Source organism: Rhinolophus sinicus, linkage group LG11 (assembly GCF_036562045.2).
Source record: "Rhinolophus sinicus isolate RSC01 linkage group LG11, ASM3656204v1, whole genome shotgun sequence".
Classification (NCBI taxonomy): Eukaryota; Metazoa; Chordata; class Mammalia; order Chiroptera; family Rhinolophidae; genus Rhinolophus; species Rhinolophus sinicus.
In genome coordinates, this window is record NC_133760.1 from 47,167,410 (window position 1) to 47,187,838 (window position 20,429).

The 20,429-nt window shown below is 43.0% G+C and overlaps 1 protein-coding gene across 1 annotated transcript; it reads left to right on the forward strand.

Annotated features, from left to right (window-relative positions):
- The first annotated feature begins 51 nt into the window (after positions 1 to 51).
- Positions 52 to 13,552, forward strand: DNAJA2 (DnaJ heat shock protein family (Hsp40) member A2). Its single transcript, XM_074314952.1, has 9 exons — positions 52 to 253; positions 1,728 to 1,787; positions 2,183 to 2,406; positions 5,019 to 5,099; positions 5,363 to 5,496; positions 7,228 to 7,424; positions 10,796 to 10,940; positions 11,087 to 11,214; positions 11,807 to 13,552. The coding sequence occupies exons 1-9, from the start codon at positions 176 to 178 to the stop codon at positions 11,996 to 11,998; spliced, it is 1,239 nt and encodes a 412-aa protein (XP_074171053.1). The 5' UTR covers positions 52 to 175; the 3' UTR covers positions 11,999 to 13,552.
- The last annotated feature ends 6,877 nt before the right edge of the window (positions 13,553 to 20,429 follow it).

The window sequence follows — 20,429 nt, forward strand, 5'->3', positions numbered from 1 at the left end:
TCCGGGGGCCGGGCTCCGCACGCGACGTCACGGCGCAGCGTGCGAGGGGTCAAAGTTTAGCTCCGCCCCCGCTTCCCTCTCGTTGTCTCCTCGGCCTGCGCTGCAGCCGACGCCGCTGAGGTGCGCTCCGTCCGCTCCGCCGCCTTCCTGCCCGAGCGCTGCCCGGCCGGTCGCCATGGCGAACGTGGTCGACACGAAGCTGTACGACATCCTGGGCGTCCCGCCCGGCGCCAGCGAGAACGAGCTGAAGAAGGTGCTGGGGAGCGGGCCGGGCGGGCAGGGCGTGAGGGGCGCGGGCCTGCGCGGCTGGGGCGGCCGGGCCTTGCTCCTCGGCGGCCCGCGAGCCGCGACGGGCCGGGGCTGGGGGGCGGCGGCGGCGAGCCCGGCCCGCCGCGGGTCGCGCTCTCCGGCCTCGGCTGACCTTGGGCCGCCGGCCCCGCCCGCCCTCAGATGCAGCAAATAACACCCACCCCTGCGCAAACACGAGGACAGCGCTTCCTTCCTGCCTCCCCGGCGGGCGCCGGAGGCCGGGCGCCCCGGGAGGCGGCTGCCTGCCCGGCCCGCCCCGCGCCGAGGTCACCACCCTGGAAAAACAGGTTGGGCCGAAGCGCCCGGCGCATCCCGTCCCCGGGCGACGAGCTGTCCGCGCCGCGGACGCCGGGAGCCGGGCGCGCTGGGCTGGGGCCCGGCGGAAGGGAGGGTCGGGGCCGCCCCCGCCGGAGCCCGGGCCGCTCGGGAGGCTCCCGGGAGCCGCGGCGCCCGCAGCTCCGCCCTTGCGCCGCCGGTGCGCGCTGACCCCGAGGCCGCGCGGGTCGGGTCCGGGCGCATTGTTCTGTGCGCAGGTGGCCTCCCGGCCCTGACCCGCGCGGGAGGAGGCCGTGGGCCCTGGCCAAACACCTGAGTGGACGCCGACTAAAAATAAATGGAGGCCTCGTTGTCGCTCCTTGCAGCGCTGCGAACCTGTCAGCCCAGGATTTCAAAGCGCTTGGTTTGATGGAACCCAGCGCATCTGCGCGGGCTCCGAGTGGCGGGGCTTGTAAGCGGGGAAAGCAGGATGCCCCTGGGGCAGTGGCCCGGGCCGTGGAGGGGACGAGGGACTTCCTGTCGCCTCACCGGAAGTGCTGTTTCTATTATGTAATTCACGGGTCTGAATGGAGTCAAGTGCTGTATCTCTCAGCCTCCGAAATTGATGTAATTTCACTAAGTCTGAGGTCACTCCGATTCCAAAGACCCCAAATCAGTCCATTGTATGAAAATAAAACATGACCTGGGAGCTTCCCGTGGCTTTTTCCTGATGGGACGTTTAGAGGAACCTTCGTGAGCAGGGATTCTTATCTTTGCTTAGTTTTTAGTAATAGTGGTTTGCAGTTTGCAAAGCTTAACAGTCATTTCTTCTTAGAGTTGATCAGAGTCTCCTTGATCCAGTTACTGGCCATCAAAGACATGTGGCAATAGCAAAAGTTGGAATTTATTAATACTTTGTTTTTCTCTGTGGCGTTGTTTCACTGTTTGTATCTGGCTTCAGTATAACCTATTTTCAGGTGTTACTGCTGTGGCTTTGTTATTGAAAAAGTTTTAAGATGGAAAATGCCAATAATCCCAATGACTAAAAGATACTTTTTGGAACGTTAGGATTTCACAACATTGCTTCTCAGAATATTAGGTTAGTAGTTGTAAATTTTCAAATGGGTCTTTGTATGTAACTTTTTTTTTGTCCTTTATTGAAGGCATACAGAAAGTTAGCCAAGGAATACCATCCTGATAAGAATCCAAATGCTGGTGACAAAGTAAGTTATTTGAGACTTTTTCCCCTTGACGTTTCAGTTTTAAACTTAAGTTGCCCTCTTTGAAAAAAGGAATGTTGTAAGAAAAGTCAATTTATGCCCGTAGAGCCAAGTTTTGTGTTGAGTATTTTGTATTTATAGATGATGTAATACAGAATTGTACACCTGAAATCTATGTAATTTTACTAACGATTGTCACCCCAATAAATTTTTTTAAAAAAGAGTATTTTGTTTTTGTAGTAGGAATGCTAACATTCTGGGTAGTGGTAGGTGATAACTAGGATTGGAATCAAAACAAAGGCTACTTGTAGCTTTTAGAATTAAGTAGACTCTGAATTCCTGTAGCCTTTCCCCACCCTTCTATTTGAAAATCCAATTGTTTTCCTTTCTCATTATAGTTCAAAGAAATTAGTTTTGCATATGAAGTACTATCAAATCCTGAGAAACGTGAGTTATATGACAGATATGGCGAACAAGGCCTTCGGGAAGGCAGCGGCGGAGGAGGTGGCATGGATGATATTTTCTCTCACATTTTTGGTGGGGGATTGTTCGGCTTCATGGGCAATCAGAGTAGAAGTCGAAATGGCAGAAGAAGAGGAGAAGACATGATGCATCCACTCAAGTGAGTATCTTTTTTTCTTTAAAAAAAAAAAACAAACTAAGTGCTTTTTTTTTTTCAAGTAGTAATCCTCAGTAGTAAGAGAAAAGGTATCCAAAAATGTTCTGTCCTTCATCAGAAAATAAAATCTTCCATTTGCTTTACTGTCTTCATTTGAATTTGATAACCTGGGTGTTTGCATTTTGCTACAAATCTTGACGGTTGGTGTTTTTACTGAGTAGGAAGATCATTTTGTTTTATGCTTCTGATGCTGCTTGTTACTATATGGTTTAAATTTTTAATTATGAAGATTCTCTTTAAAAGACGTATTTAAATCTTTCAAATTAACTTTTATTTAAAAACTTAAACAGTGAGTGACTATCTGACTAGTTTATTTACATGTTATAGTCACTCATTACTTGATCCTCAGTGTGAACTCTTCTAAATTGGTTTCCATGGATCTTGCTGGCTTCAAGCCTGACATTAACCTGCCAGCATATGAATAGTGTCTGACCTTGATCTTAGACTGGGAACCCATGAGCACTCTACGATATGAAAAGAGCTATTTTACTTTGCAAAATTGTGAGGTCTTTTAGCCTGTCAATTTATTCATTAACCAATAATTATTTTATTAGCAAATGCCAGAGACTGAATTTCAAGTGTTTATTTGTAATTCATGTTATGTAATCTATACGTTTGAGTAGATTAGAGGAAGTAAAGCGTAATCTGTTACATTGTTTGAGTCTTATTCTTACATGTGTTTGTATTTTAAAAGAATTAACCCTCAGAAATAAATTACCATTTAGACATCATCTCAACAATAATAGGCAGTATGGATTAGTTCTTTTAGATTTTTCATTGATGTAGAAATGGTCTAAGAAGTAAATAGGATGAAGAGAGTGTTTACTGTATCTTATGGTTCTTCATCTTCTCCATAAAATTTTTTTCATACTCTACAGTAAATGCAGTTTTACTCCCTACTGTTTTAACATTATTTTAAATTTCCCTATTAGGACAACGTTTCATTTTGTGTGACTTTATAATATTCCATTCCATGATTTATTTATAATCATTCATCTTTTCTATAGGATGTTGCCAGTTTTTCTCTGTAATAAATAGTGCTGCTGTATCTTTATATACAGCTTTGTCTCTGCTTGGCACAGATTCCCAGGCAGGCATCCGTGTTTTGAGGCCGATAAATACAATTAAATTGTACTGTAAAGGACTGTGCCAGTTTAGTCCCACTGGGGAAGGGTGCCAGCTTTGCCAGACCGTTACCCACATTTTTCCGTCCTTGGCCATGTTTGTTGAAGTGAGGATTTGTCTGGCCTCTTAAATAGTGCTTTTGCATACCAATTGAAATTTAATACGTCAGGGGAAAAGACCTACCTATTCGTTTTCTGTAAACGATTCGTGAAAGGTCTTATGAAGTACAAAAGACAGATGCAACCAAGTGCTTTTGTCTGAGGTTAAGCTGTAGATGTGTCAGTATTTGGAGGTGCTGGTAATGTTTTGTCCATAAGTGTTTTATTTTTATACTGCCTAGAATGTATAAAGTTTTAGCTTAAGATAAAAATTTTGAGAAAATTCAAATGCTGCAAAATAGGATAGGTGCTTTGCAGAATACTTCGAACTATTTTTTGTTCCTCTATTTTAAAGTAAACATGTACTAGTAAAGGAGATTTAAAAACACAGTGAGAAGGGTAAGACCAGACTAAATGCATCACTGCCAGACCCTAAATGAAGAGTAGTTTTGAGACTTCTGATGTACATAGGTTTGTTTTTTGTTTTGTTTTTTAGGTTAGTTTGGAAAGGAATGGTCCTGTAATTCACATATGCTGTATGAATAAAGGCGAGTTGGGTTTTATCAGTGGTATTTTTTAAGAGATTTTTTTTTTAAATCAACCTGTTTTGGGTCGTAGAGCTCTTTGAAAATCTGATAAAAGTTGTTCAAATACACAGTTGTACGTATAACTCACTGGGTTCTTCAGTGCTCTAACACTTGTAGGCTCTCTGTTGAAAAGCTGTTCTTTTTTTCCTCTGACGAAAGCCTTTTCCTCTTCTCTATCACACTGTAGATAAGGCCACTTGTTTTTTGTGGGTTTTTTTGAGACATGCAATCTGAATGCCTCCCATAGGTTGTAATATGACTTTGTAGCCTTTGTCAATTGTTTCTGGAGGGATGAGAGCCTTGTAATAGAGCGTGGACTCTAGAGCTCGGCAGGCTGTGGGTCCTTGGGCAGATCACTGAACCTCTCTGTGCCTTGATTTTGTCTTGTAAAATGGGGAGAATAATTGTACCTTCTCCAGAGGCTTAGATCCTGCCTGAGGCCAGAAGAAGGTTGGGGTTCTGGGTTTGAGCAGTTAGTTACCAGCTTTATCAGAAAAGGCAGCGCTGCAGACTGTTGGCCTGTTCCTGTAGGTTCTGGCTTTGGACACCATATGCACTGTCCAGAACCATAAAATCTGCCTGCTAATTGGAGCCACAAAATAAAATCTCAGTCAGATGACTTAACGTATATTGGAAGTCTTCGTTTTAAAAGGTTGTAGTGGAATTCACTGTACCAGCTGTCATTTATATCTTGTATTTAAGAGAACTTGGCAAATTTGATTGAATCTAATTCTTTTCTCCCCAGAGTATCTTTAGAAGATCTGTATAATGGCAAGACAACCAAACTACAACTTAGCAAGAATGTACTCTGTAGTGCATGCAGTGGGTAAGTGTGTGTTCTCGTCCCTGAAATAAATTTAATCTGTTCTTTCAGTGGTACATTGAGTCTATTCCAGATAAAAATTGTTCATGATTTAAAACTACCCAACACAGAACATTTTCTGATACTTCTGAATGGCAGTCTAACTAAGTACCAGTCATTGGGGGTTGAAGAGCACAGTTGAAGATGAAAAGCACAATTCCTATTTGTCATGACCTACTGGAATGGTCTCTGGGCAAACATCTAATTGGTACTTTTGCTTGCTGTAGCCAAGGAGGAAAGTCTGGAGCCGTGCAGAAGTGCAGTGCCTGTCGGGGTCGAGGTGTTCGCATCATGATCAGACAGCTGGCTCCGGGGATGGTGCAGCAGATGCAGTCTGTCTGTTCCGACTGTAACGGAGAAGGTACACATGCCCGGACTCCTGCTTTAGTTGGAATGGTTGGGAATACAGAAATGGGAGAGGCTTACAGTTTTTCTTTTTTAACGCACGTTTGTATTCGTCTCATACAGACAGAGTTCTAAAAGAAAAATGTGAAAATAATTATTCCATCATCTAGAGGCCCAGAGAACACAGATAAAACAGTAACTATTATGTTCAGTGAAATGTTCCTCTTTTCTAAATTCCAAAAAGATAGGCAATGTGTTGTCCTTTTATATTTAAAAGGTGATATTTGATAAAGAGGAAAAAGAAAATTGTTTAGTTACCATTCTGGTAAAGTTGGGAGATTTAACTGTAAGCTTTAGTTAGCTTTTGAGGCTAGATACTGAGATTGAAGCTCTTATGAAAGTAAACGTTTTAAGCTTTGTGGGCAGAATTGTTTCTGAAACTGCTGCTCACCTCTGCCCCTTAGCGCTTTTATAGCCACAGACAATATGGAAACCAATGGGCACAACTGTCTTCCAGTTAAACGTTCCTTACGCAAACAAGGACGTGGCCAGTTGGGCCGTGAGCCTCCATTTGCCAGCCCCTGTTCTAGGGCAGTGGTATCCAAAAGCATTTTTCTGAGATGATGGAAGTGTTCTCTGTATGCAACGTCTAGCGCGGGAGCCACTAGCCTCCTGTGGCTGCTGAGTACTTTCAATGTGGCTAGCGTGACTGGGGAGCTCAACTTTTCCTTTTCATTAATTTGAACTTAGCCATGTGTGGCTAGTGGCCCCATATTGGACAGCACAGTTTTAGAACATCCTTTACTAAGTTGCTTCTGGAAGTGACGAGATAATTGGGAGAAGCTTCGTATTATATTCCCCTCCTAGAGAAGCTCAGTGCATTGTGCGTTATTGCAGTCACTGACAACTGCTGCTATCAAACCCAGGTTGACAGAAAATCTTCCATGTACTATTACCAATTTTTAGGAACTGGCATTTTTTAGAACATACTTTGCATAGTCAGCGTTCTAGAAACAGTCCCTGAAGTCATTAATTATATATGTCATCTAAGCATCAAAGTGTGTGAATAGTCAGCTGTTAGAAATCTATGCAGTTTTTTCACAGTCTGCTATGTACAACTTCAATTTTACTTTATTATATACTGTCAAATATTTCAGAAGAATACTTAGAAAAGAAACTGTTGTCCTAAACATGGTATGGAGAGGTGCCAGTGCCATTTAAATTCACCCATCTCTAATTGGTTTTGGAAATTCTCAATGATCGTGTACCTCAATAAAGGGGAAACCCGTAATAGGTCACCTGAGCAGGTTTCAGTGTATGACATAAATAAAATCCAGTACCAACTATACATCGTAGAAAACAGCCATAAAGGATATTTAAATTTTTGAGTTCTGTGTTCATTGTGAAACTTATATGAAACTAAGACTGAAAACAAAATATGAAGATGCGTTTGTAGAAGCTCCAGCATCTGACCACCCATTGTTTCATTGATCCTTAGGCTTTAACTTTAGGAAGTAGAGTCAGGAGCCAAGAAAGTATTTTAAGGTATATTATACTCTGAAATAGAGGAGACTGGGTAGCAGTAAGATGTGAGTTTTTGTTGTTAGGAATGATGCTTTAAACTTTGGGGAGCAATTAAAGGAAGTTCAGAAAACGTATTTAATGAATAAAGGCATTACCAAGACTTGCCTTACCTAGAGTGCAGTATAGTACTCTTGCTGGAAGTTTGAATGACCTCTCTTTGCAGGAGAGGTAATTAATGAAAAGGACCGCTGTAAAAAATGTGAAGGGAAGAAGGTGATTAAAGAGGTCAAGATTCTTGAAGTCCACGTGGACAAAGGCATGAAACATGGACAGAGAATCACATTCACAGGGGAAGCAGACCAGGCCCCCGGAGTGGAACCAGGAGACATTGTTCTTTTGCTACAGGAGAAGGAACACGAGGTAATTTCCTTTTTGTTTGTTTTATTCAGAAATGTGTCTTGTGTGTGAGATACAGGTTAGACCTGTTTGGGTTCTTGGGAGCAGCCCTGAGCACAGGCCAGAGTTGTGGAGAGGTCAGGCTGAGTTCCTAAGGGTTGACTTGTTCAGTAGATCAGCAAGGCAGACGCGCTGTGGGAGTCACAGTCACATTCCGTCCCAGCTTGGCCATTGGCCAGCACGGCGACCTTATGTAACCCTGATGTCTCTGTACCCCGTTTCCTTGTTTATGAAAACAAGGGCACTGGACCAGGTGATCTAAGGTGGCTTACTTTTCACTGGGAGACGCCTTTGATGGGTGGGGAGTGGACAAGGCTTCAGGCTTCAGTGCTGCTCTTGGTTTGTTGTACATACTGGGTATCCAGGCGAGCTGGTCTTGAAAGGAAAGGTTCTGAAGTTTCAAAATGTTTTCATTTTTGGATTTCTGGTTGAATCTGTCTAGTATCTGTTACGTACAAGGCATAAGTGACTAGCCCAATGATGTGGTCTGGTGTTTGCTTTTGGATCATACCATTGTACCTGTGCTAGTTAATGTGCTGTATGTGGTTTCCTGTAGACCTTTGCTCAGGAAGAACACATCGCGCTGGTCGAGAAACACCCCTGTGGTGATCACCCCCATTCTTGAGCATTTGACGGGGTTCTGGCTTTGAATCTGATCACATTGATTTAGGTTCTTCTGAAAGTCTTTACATCCCAGGTCAGCCATCTTTTTAGTTTACACTCAGGTTTTCTCCCGTTTGATGGTGATTTCTACAAATAAATTTTTTAAATCACTTCAGGAATCCAGTAGAGAACAAAACCACAGTGAGAGGCCAATTCTGGGAATTTGATTAGGTTCATGCCTTCTAGGCTGTGTTCTCCCCTAAGTTAGCCTTTCTCTGCAAAGCTATAAATTATATAGCTTTCGTGGATATTGCCAATCGCACAAATGGTAAGGGTCCTAGATTGCTTAAAAATAGAGGAGTAATTTTTAGAATTCTGCCTTGGGGTCTTACAAGTTGCAATATTTGTAACTCTTACAAGATTCTCTATTAACTGGCATTGTAAGCCATTTCCTCATTTGCTTAATCTTCCATGCATGACACCATACAAGGCAGGAAAACAGCCGAGTACCTGATGTTTATAGTCCCCTGGGCATAGACTAGAGTCAGCTGAAGGTAAGATGGCACAGGGTATGGGTGTTCTCACTGGTATATCACTCGGGCCGTTATCACCTGATGCCTGGCAGCACAGCCGTGGGACTGGTGTGAGCAAGTTACGAAGCAGGTGCTTACTTGGAGCAGAGCAGACACGATGCTTTTGGGTTTGGGGCACGGCAAACTGATGGTGAAACTTTGTCCCCTAATTAACTTCAGTCTTTAATGTTGCTGTATCGTTAAATGGGGATTTGCAAAATAGAGGGCACTGGTTGTGGAGACAAGGGACTTAAGTTCTGACTCCCGTTTACTAGCTTTGGCCTCCCTGGGTTTGGCTTGCTTAACTGAAAACAAAGCTCGTCCTCTCTCAGAAGGCTGGTGTGGAATCAAACGAGGTAACGAATAAGCTGCTTGTCTTTCTTGGGGCTGTGGGAAGCGTTTGGAAGTAAGTCACTTAAAATTGTTGGCAGCAATGGAATTGCATGGAATTTCCAACAGACAGCAGATGTCATTGGTTATCTAAAGTAAAATGTAGAAATGGTAAAGGTTAGACTGGACGTTCATACAGTAAGAAGGCAAAGGTTTCTTGGTTTTATTATGACACGTAAATTTGACCCCAAGATGAGATTTAGGCACTTGTTTAATTTATACCACTGAAAATACTCTGAACCTTCTGAAGAAAACTTGACTAGTTTGAACTAGTTCATGAAAAAGCTTTTAGTTACTTTGTTTAGGGCTTTTTTTTCTCTGCTCCCAACACTCATGTTGAAGTAAGTGTGAGGCCATGAGATTACGGTTCACGCTGTATCTGAAACAGTCTAGATGTTCTGATCCAAAACATTCAGTTTGGGGAGGATGTCATGTGTGTTCCTCGTTCATGGGGCGTGATTGTGGGGTGAGCTGGGTGCACTTGGGCTGCGTGGACCCACAGTGTCTGCGATGCTAGTCCCCCACCCCCACTACACACCATCCTTTGTTTTCATAAATTATTACAGCTTTTCGGTGGTTTACTGTCTGGTTCTTGGTAGTGCCTCCCATTAATCTTGTTTTTCAGAAATTCCCTGAGTGTTCTTGCTTGTTTATTCTCTGAAGCTTGGCATCATCTTGACTAACAACCACCCTCTACCCCTCCCACACACACCCCCTACACACACACACACAAAACAAACTCAGATACCAGTTTTTATTGGAATCACTTTACGTTGAGCCCTTCTATCCAGGAACATGGTGTCCCTTCTTGCTCCGTGTTGTAATTTAATGAAAGGATATTTGGTGAAAGATGATGCAGGTTTCCTGGTGCTGCTGAGGCGGCGGGTCCAGGACCCCTGGTCAAGGTAATGGTGTGAGAGTAACTTTCCTTTGTGGGGAAATTTAGGAGGATAATTTAGGAAAAGGGGATATCTTTCAGCTTTCCTCTTCTCTCTGAATGAACCATCCAGCATTCTTTGGAAGAGAGATTTGTATTGAAAAAAGGTGAGGTGATATTTCACTGCAGTTAATTTTGTTCCATCTTAAATTTTAAAACTTTAAGTATATAGCTATTTGTAAATTCCATTAAGTAAAAATTACAAGCTGCACATGTGTGAAATTGGATACATTTTTCTGACACATTGAAAGCTTGGAAGCAGTCTAGGTTTATTGACTAATCTTTGCATGACCTAGTCCATAGGCTTATTCTGTTTGATTTACATTCATCTAAGCAACTTTTGGATTTTAGGTGAGATAAAACTCGTTTATGTGTGTGAAGCATGGGATTTAAACTTCTGTACTGACTGAGCATTACTAGTTCAACTTTTTATGTTGAACTTGGACCCTTCTTTGTTAGGCTCACGTCTAGAGAGCATTCCAGGGTGAACTGGTTGTACAGAACCCCACTGGGCTTTCTGCACCTTTTTGTGCAGAGGCAGGATCAGGAAATGGGCCTGCGGAATATACCCAGTTCTGGTTTTGGAGCCTCAGCTGTGCCTTATGAGCCATTGTTTTCACAATTCCAGAGCTTGTCTGATAGAAGTTTCTAGCATATTACTTGAGAATAGCTAGGTTTCCTTACATAAATTTAGGGAATTTGGAACGGTGGCAGTTTGGCTTCTGCGGTGAATGGTAGAATTAAAGTTTTGAAATCGATTCAAGGAACACAGCACAACAGAGTATGGTGCCATCATTTTTTTAAAATATGTTTCTTGTGCACTTTATTTGTAGGTGTTCCAGAGAGATGGGAATGATTTGCACATGACATATAAGATAGGACTTGTTGAAGCTCTGTGTGGATTTCAGTTCACATTTAAGCACCTTGATGGTCGTCAGATTGTGGTAAAATACCCCCCAGGCAAAGTGATTGAACCAGGTAAATCACAATTTTTGTCTGATCCAAGAGTCCATGTGTTCTTTTACAGTTTGTCATTTTTTTAGAGTAGGTGACTCTTAATGTTATGGAGCTCCTTTCTTGGATGAAATTCTTACTGCTTTCCCCATTATTTACTCAAACAATAGGATGTGTCCGTGTAGTTCGCGGTGAAGGAATGCCACAGTATCGTAATCCCTTTGAAAAAGGTGATCTTTACATAAAGTTTGATGTGCAGTTTCCTGAAAATAACTGGATCAACCCAGACAAGCTTTCTGTAAGTGTTCTCCAAATTTAAGCAACAGATGCCTTAAGGCTTAATAATAATTGTTTTTTTTCATCTTCCATTTGGTTTTGGTGCTAAGATTAGATCACACAACTTTTAGTATTTTACTTTTTAAGTATTTGAGTGATTAATGGGCTGTCCTGGTTGTTAATAAAATGAGGATTGCTGGTGTAAATGTCTGTGGGGCCAAGCGGGGAATAGTAAAGGAGTACAGCGGATTGGGTGTGATGGGCTGGTGGGAGGTTGGGACCCCCTGGAGAGCAATTCCTCACCTGAAAAGGGCAGCCCCCAACTTAGCATCTTCCGGTTAATCCATGCAGGAAGAGATGTGTGGTGTAACATTTTCCAGTGTTTAAGCGTTGGCAACTAATTTTGTTTTGCTTTTGTTTTTTTCTAAGCAAAATGTGGGTTTCACAAAAGATGTCTTGCAGATTTGGCCTGTGGGTCATCAGTTTGTGGTCTGGCTTAAAGTGCAAAGACATCTATTTTCACTCTCAAAGAAGCACACACCTTGAAAGGGATCAAAAGGGAGGTTCATGAAGATATCTTGCAACTAACCTTGTTCTTGTCTGTTGTACTGAAGGAACTAGAAGATCTTCTGCCCTCTAGACCAGAAGTTCCCAACATAATTGGAGACACAGAGGAGGTAGAGCTTCAGGAGTTCGATAGCACCCGGGGCTCAGGAGGTGGTCAGCGGCGCGAAGCCTACAATGACAGCTCTGACGAAGAGAGCAGCAGCCATCACGGGCCGGGGGTGCAGTGTGCTCATCAGTAAACTCTACAGACAAATTGCACAAGTGGATTTTCTTTCCACGTTTGCCTGGTTTGTTTTCGGCGATCCAGCTGGAGTGTCTGGGTCAGTCGGGATGAACTGATGGACATCTGTTGGTCTATGTGTAACTTTTAAAATTGGTATAGTATCTCCAGAGTGTATAATTTAAACTAACCACAAAGCTTTACATCTTCATTTTGACTGTTCTGTAGCAAAATAAAGCACTTGAAAGGAAACAAGACCCCCTTTCACACATGGGTTTTAAGTTTCAGTCTTGGCATCTGTGCTTAATTTTTATCGGTTTTGTGTAGAGTTTTTTTGTTTAATATTTTAAATTCAAATCCCACATTGTAAAGTTTGTGTACAATTTGTCCTGAAGCTTTGTGTTTGGCTGCACCCGCATAAGCTGCTACAAATAGAATAAAGAATTTCATAGCCTGTATCTATCATTTAGGTGCATGGAAAAATGGGCTTTGCACACAATGGGTTTGGAGCTGACTGGGAACATGGAAAAAACTGCATTAGCTGTGGTTGTAAAGTTTTTTGGTTTTTTTTCTTTTTCTTTTTTTTTAAACATCTTGTGAAAGGTTTTTGAAACTCAATAATAAAAAGCAGTTGGTGTAAATTATTCTTTGTGTCACATTTTTAGAAGGAAGAGCATATTTTGAACTAGAGGCTGTATCTTAGTTCTGGTTCTTAAGCAGCCCTTAAAAACCCATTGGCCTGAAGCTTTCGCCTCAGGAATGTGCCCATTTGATAGTTTTAAAAGGCAAAAGAAAGTTTGATATGTTGGTAGAAACAGGCTGTATTGGTTTCAGTTGATGCTTTGTAGACTTGAGGACATCAGAGTTGTGTAACTCGCATCCGGGCCAGGGTAACCTAGCCTCTGTATCTCCCCACCGCCCCCTTTTCAAAAATAAGGTAACAGCAAATCAATATTAGAACCATGTGTGCATAGAACCTGTTAAAATGCTCTGTTTTCATTAAATGTTAAGTTAAAAATTATCTGTCTCCATTAAGTTGAATATTTGAGTTTCGGGAAAGCATTGATTATTACTGATGTTTTATAGAAGAGTAAGACTCAGAACGGTATGAGAAAAATCAGGTGAAACTACTATGAAAAGGATGTGTGTTGCTCTTTCCATCTTCCGACTATTACCTTCTTTTCATTCCCAGAACACACTTTAATTTTAGGGAAAAGAAGCTTCAGTTGTACATTTTACATTTGTAAAAGAACAAATGGGGGAAACTGAAAACTAAAATGTTGAAATGTATTATGCCATCCCTAAGCCTTAGTATACCTGTAGTTTATTTCTAGGTCTACTAGAACCTGGATGGAACAAAAGGTGTCCTGGCACTAAGGCCTGTGGGGTTTAAATTATTGTCCTAGCCACTCTACCTCCATTGTACAAAAAATATTTTACAACCAACCTGGGCAAGATTCAACAGCATAGTAGTTTTGTATCCAAGGTTACTTCCCACGACCACTTGAAGCGTAAGAAATGCAGTGGCAATATAAAGTTTGTAGCCTTTCCAATAAAGGTTTATAAAACATTAGAGTTGTTCAGTGTAGTCTTTCTTTCCATCTACCCAGGTTTATTTTTACTATAGCAAAACCGTGTGGAAGGGGAGTGAGGCCTTGTTGAGATTGTTACTTCACTCTGCTTGTGGTGCTTTGCAGAGCACCTGTCTAGAGAATAAGCATGTATAGTAGCAAGCACCAGCACGAAGAAGCTTTTATAACAGCTTTATTGTAATACAACTTCTATACTGTTAAGTATACCTTTTGTAAAAGGTGTGCATTTTGGGTTGGGAGGTTACTACCGTGTTTCCCCAAAAGTAAGACCTACCCCGAAAATAAGCCCCAGTTAAGATGTCAGCCAGACGCACTTAGTACATTATGACGACATTTCAGAAGATAATAACATGACTGTATTTGAATAAATACAGATTGTTCTACAAGAAAAAATAAGACATCCCCAGAAAATACGCCCTAATGCGTCTTTCAGAGCAAAAATGAATACAAGACCCAGTCTTATTTTGGGGGAAATACAGTATATTCAGCTTGGCAACCATCGCCACCACTGAATTGAGAACATTTTCAGCATCTCAGTAAAGAAACCCCAGGCCCACTAGCACTTACCCCCAGTTCCCTTCCCTGGCCCACGTGCGATCACTAATCTGGTTTCTGTTTCCAAGGGTTTGCTTATTTTGGACATTTTGTGTGAAATGGAACTGTAACGTTGCCTTTTGTGTTAAATAGGGACGTGTTCAAGGTCCATCCCCATGATAGCATGTTTCAGGACTTCCATTTTTAGCCAAGTAACATTTCACTATAGGTATACCATACGTTTATTCCATCAGTTGGTGCACATTTACCTTTTCTATTTGGGATAGTGCTGCAGTGATTTTTGTGTGAACATGTTTTCCGTTCTTTTGGATATATACCTAGGCGTGAAATTACTGGGTCACATGGTAACTGTTTAATCTTTTGAAGAACTGCCAAACTTCCCAAAAGGCTGTACCGTTTTGCAATCCTACCAGCAGTGTATGAGTTTCTGTTTTCCCACAACTGTCAACATTTCTTTCTTACCCATCCTAGGGGTATTGAAGTGTTTTCATTTGCTTTTGCCTCATGACCAATGATGTTGAACACCTTCCCATGTGTTTACTGGCCGTTTTTGTAGCTTTGGAGAAATATCTTCAAATCCTTTGCTCATACTTGACTCAGATTTTCTTCATTTTTACTTCTTTTTGGGCCGTTTATTACATGTCATCTGTATAGGCTTCTCTTGCCTGAGCTACTTCTCAGAATTGGTTTTTGATGACAATTTTGAGGTGTTTTGTAGAAAGTCCCTGTACTAATATCCCATGTGTAACAGTGTTTCTAACAGTTTTACTTGCTTTGAATCACTAGTTCAGTGAAACAGAAGCCTTGCTCCCACCATCTGCCAACCACTTGCATAGTTGCTCTGTTCCAGTTTGCGTGTGCAGAGCTATCAGAAGTAACCCATGCCCATGTGGGAAACACCTTTATCGACGAGTACGGTGCCAAGTATCATCCCTTTCGCCTTCAATTTTAGACTCCATTGTCAAAGTTATTTAGTTTAGCACCTTTCCCCCCACCCCCTTCAGGAACATTGTTTCATATGTTTGTAATAGGGTTTCGTTGTGTTGTTGCATTCTGCGTTCCATCCCAGGAAACCCCACCAGCACCTCCTAAATGATTTTTTTAAATCCAGGTACATCAAGGGTCACTCTGCCGTAAGTTCAATGTGATTTGACAAATGCACAGTGTCATATCTACTACTGTGGTGTCATACAGAAGTTGCAGCACCCTAAAATCCCATGCTTCACCTATTTGACTCCTTTCCTCTCCATCTCCTGAACCCATGACAACCACTTCTTACTGTTGCCTTTTCCAGAATTTCATATAATTAGCCATATAGCATGTAGCTTTCACTTAGCAATGTGCATTTAAGATTCATCCATGTCTTTTAAGCTTCCACTGTATGGTCGTTCCAGTTTGTTTATTCCTTATCAGATAATTTGGCCAACATTTGTCCCATCCCATGGGTTGTCTTCACTTTCTTGATAGTGTCCTTTGAAGCACAAAGGTTTCTAATTTTGAATAAGTCCAATCTGTCTTTTTCTTTTGTTCCTTGTGCTTTTGGTGTCACAGAATTTTAACCAAAATGTAGAATGCTGAAGAACTGTTCATTGTGGTATAGTAATTGCTTTTTTACACACAAGTCATCCGACTGGGGAATAGGTAGGCCTTTGGAGATCCCATCTGGTAACTGATAATTGACGTGAGAAGCCCACGTGAAGCTATGTCTTAACAACTGCACCAATTAGGTCTTGTGTATTTTGTCCCAAGTACTGATTACACCCACTCATTTGGTGAGAAAACAATAATGCTGTGGATGAACCGGCTTAGCAAGATGGAAGGAAGCTCGCTGCCTCCACATCTGAGGGTATGGACTGTCATGACAGCCAGCCAACATCATGGCGTGACGGACATGTGCCAGGCTCAGTGCTCAGTTTACAGATAAGGAAGCCAAATCCCAGTGATACTAAGGAATTTCAGAAAGGTCACATGGCCAGTAAGTGATGAGAGGATTCCGTATACAATGGAATATTGCTCGGCCAGGGAAGGGAATGGTTTCTTGCCATCTGCAGCAGCGTGTTTGTTAAGGTTCTAATTTCAGGGCTCAGGCCCCAGTGCTGCCCCCCAAATCCCCTCCCTGATACATACATATTGTCAGAAAGGATGCTCTAGGGGTGACTTCCTGACATTGCAGCTGGTCAAAGATGACCAGGGAAGGAGGGAAGCACGGGTTGTTTTTTATGGTTTCTATGTCTTTTTTCTTATGCTTGCTATCTGTTTGCTGAAGTTCTCACTAAGTTCCTTGAACATCCTTATAACCATTGTTTTGACCTCTGTCTCTGGTAGGTTGCTTGCCTCCATTTTGTTTAGTTCTGGTTCTGGAGTTTTCTCCTGTTTTCATTTTGGTCATGTTTCTTTATCTCCTCATTTGGGCTGCCTCCCTGTGTTTATTTCTATGTATTAGGTAGATCTGCTATGTCTCCCAATCTTGCCAACTTGCCTTATGTAGTAGGTGCCCTGCGGGGTCCAGTGGCACATTCTCCCTGGTTACCTGCACTGGGTTCTCTAGGAGTGTCCCTTGTGTGGGTTGTGTGTGCCCTCCTATTATATAGTTGAGCCTTGATTGCTACTGGCACATTAGTGGGTGGGGTTGACCCTCAGGCTGACTGGCTGTGGGGTTTGGCCACGTCCACAGCTTACAGGCTGCTATGCAAGGGGCTTAACCCACTGAGGGGGATTTGCCCCAATGAGCGCTGGTGCCTGTTGAGACTGCCCTTTGTATGTGCCACTTGTGGGGCTAATTGGGTGGTGCTCTGCAGTGGTCTGAAGCCAACCTCCAAGTATGTTGGTTTTTGGGCTGCTTGGGAGGGGCTCCAGTGCAGGTCCAGGTCACCTACTGCCTGTGACTAGCTGGGGACTACCTGGTAGGAGCTACAAAGCGATCTGTGGTTGTTCATTGCCTGTGTTAAACCTGGAGACACGTAAGAGAGTCCACGCTGTGAACCGAGGACATCTGCCACTGGTACCAAGTTTGGGCTAGCTCCACAAAAAACCAGGACACCCCGAGGCCTGCTGCCAACTGCCAGCTCCCTTAAGGTTCAGCCACTGATAAAGCCTCACGTGGTATGTGAATTGGTTTAGGCGGGGTCTCAGAGTCACTACAGTGGGAAGAGTTGTGGTCACCAGGTTAATGTAGACTCTGGTTTGGTGCCAGTGCTGAGCCTGGAACGACTCAGCAAAAATCTCAGAGAATATTGAGGCCAGGTGATGCCTACCTGGGGCCTGTGGTCTCTGATAGTTTTCCAAGGCAGAGTGCAATGCAGGCAGGCTGGCTGCTCCCAGAGCAAGTATCTCCAGCGGTGGGGGAGTGGGGTGGGGTGGGGAGCTCACCAGACCAATCAGATTCAGATTTGGCCGTAAGCATAGGGGGTGGGCTCAACACAGGAAACATGGCGTCTGCCTGCCAGCTGCAGAGGAGGAGGCCCTCACACAGGGGAAACGGTGATTGTCCTCCAGCCCTGGCTGCAAAGCCACACACCTGTCTGCCCCCCGTATGCGTCTGACATCTCCTGAATCACCGTCCCTGCGCTGGAGCCCAAGGTGAGTGCCTGTGAGTGAGCGAGTCTGTGCGCGGCCGTTTAAGAGGACACTTGGGTTTCCCGCCGCCTTCCGTCCCACCTGGATGATTGGAATCTTCACGGTTTTTCACAGCCAGATGTTGTGGGCCTCCCCTTTCTGGCACCAGTACTCTGGGATGGGGAGAGCCTGGGGTCCCTTGCTCCTCTGGGGGGACCTCTGTGGCCGAGATATCCCTCCTGGTTCTCAACCATCACACCGAGGTTTGGGGTTAGCTAGGTCCGCGTCTCCACCCCTCATAGCAGTCTTGACATGGCTTCTTTGTATGTTTAGATGTAGGATTTCTGTTCAGTTAGACTTCAGATGGTTCTTGAGGTTGGTTGTTCTATAATTTAGTTGTAATTTTAATGTGTTCACAGAAGGAAACAGGCATAGTGTTTACTCCGCCATCTTGGATCTCTCTGAGAATTGACCTACTAAGTTTTTTTTCCGAAGTAGTCGAGTAAGCGGTTCAGACCTTTAAGAAACCAAAATTCATTAGAAAGGTTTTCTAACTAACCCACCTTCATTTTCTATTCAATTAAATAAGTGGATAACTTGTGCTGTTTTCTCCACCGTCCATTTTTAAGGTTCCTTCCTTTAATGCTTCCTATGTATTCTTGATATAAGTCCTTCATGGGGTTTATGTTCTGAAAATGTTTTCTCCCAGTCTGTGGCCTGCTTTTCATTTCTTAGAGGTGTCCTTTAAAGAGTTCTTAATTTTGATGTAGTTCAATTAATTTTTTGACTTGTGTCTCTATCATAAGAAATATTTACCTACAAAGTCACAGAGATACACTCGTAAGTTTTCTTCTAGAAGATTTAGTTTTAGTTCTTACATTTTAGGTCTGTGATCTATTTGAAATTTTGCATATGTGTGAAATACTGTGTTTCCCCGAAAATAAGAGCTAGCCAGACAATCAGCTCTAATGTGTCTTTTGGAGCAAAAATTAATATAAGACCTCATCTTATTTTACTATAAGACTGGGTCTTAGATAATATCATATACTATACTATACTATAACATAATATAATACCGGGTCTTATATTAATTTTTGCTCCAAAAGACGCATTAGAGCTGATTGCCTGGCTAGGTCTTATTTTCAGGGAAACACACTAGGAGTTGAAGTTCATTTCTCCCCCAAGGGTATATCCAGGTGTTTTGGAACCATTTGTTGAAGACTTTCCTTTCTGACTGTATTGCTTTGACACGCTTGTCAAAAATCATTTTGTCAGTACAACTGACTCAAAGACATATGTATGCAAGTGTGTGTGAGTAGTCTATTTTATGCCAAAGTGATAAATGTATGTGAATCTATTTCTGGACTCTATTCTGTTCTATTACTTGTTTGTCCTTTTAGCAATACCATACAGTCTTGATTGCTGTAGTTTTAAAGTTGGCATGTATACATTTAATATTGACCGTGCCAAAATACCCTCCCAAAATGTTGTACAACTTCATAGCCCTACCGACGGTATAGCAGTGTTGCTTTCCCCACTCGTAATAGCATGGGGCATCATCAACCTTATAAATCATGGGACCATGTCTTATTATCTGCTGCTTCCCCATCACTGAGCCCTGGGCCTGGCACACAGCTGCTCAGCCATTGCTCAATCTAGGTGTGTTACAGCAAACTCTATACTGAAAGCAATTTTGAATAACAACTGTCTTCCAATCCCTGTCTGTTTAATAAACTCTCTGTACGACATCTACCAAGTTTAGTCCGCAGACGTGTGTGTGTGTGTGTGTGTGTGTGTGTGTGTGTGTGTGTGTGAAGGGAAGGTACAGACAGTATCTCCAGTCCCCTTTGTTATCAACCAGTAATGACCTTCAACCCCCCTGAACCCACCATCCTCCCCCAGCCTCTCTTGAAAGAGGACTGTTAGTGCAGCACCACCTCCAACCCCCTTTCCTTTGGGGGGGGGGGGAGTGTTGGCTTCTCTAGAGGCTCTGGTGGGGCTGGTGACCCTGACCCCTTTTCTGCCTCCCACTCTGCACAGGGCCAGCCAAACACCTGAATCTCATGGGCCAGAGACTGGCTCGGAGAAGGGCACGTGGACCAAGGCAGCCAATCAGAGTGCGTCCTTGGAATTTCCAGGTGCAGAGGGGGACAAGACAGGCTTTGTGTTTAACAGGAACATGAGAACCAAAGCCAGCGCCCCTCCCAGGCTTCCAGAGATTCCGCTTTTCCTCTTACGCTACTTTGTGTAAGTTTTCATTTCTTTCAACTGAGAGTCCTTTTTTGTTTTTTTCCCCAAAGTTTCTTTAATAGAGACAGACATTTTAGTTTTGGGTGAAAATTAGTTTTGAATTTGAAAAACACACTTCAAAATTGATGTGGATGTGGGAAAGCCTTGTGTGGACCCTTTCCCATTTCCCCACTGGCCTCGGCCCCCCGGTTCCCTCTGCCCGCCCAGCCTCTGGCCCCCTATAAAGAAGCTGTTTGTTATTTCACTCCTACTACAAAGTCAAGGTCTGTATTCATTTTAACAACACTCTACTTCATCTTTGAAGTTTCTCCACCTCAAGCAACAAAAAGCACCTCAGGGTCCTAAGAAGAAACGGAAGCTGAAAAGCTGACTGAAGTTTGTAGTATCTGAGGGGAAACTTTTATTATTGTGCTGGGAACACAAGTTACAGAGAGTGAATACGTACAATGAGTGACGGCCACTCGATCCCTAAACTATAAGGAAAGTTCAGCACAGTCA

Excerpts from the sequence above, each read along its gene's own strand:
- DNAJA2 (XM_074314952.1), top strand. The coding sequence starts at position 176 with ATGGCGAACGTGGTCGACACGAAGCTGTACGACATCCTGGGCGTCCCG. Across the intron at positions 2,407-5,018 it reads GACATGATGCATCCACTCAA|AGTATCTTTAGAAGATCTGT; the intron begins GTGAGTATCTTT and ends TTTTCTCCCCAG. Across the intron at positions 10,941-11,086 it reads AGGCAAAGTGATTGAACCAG|GATGTGTCCGTGTAGTTCGC; the intron begins GTAAATCACAAT and ends CTCAAACAATAG.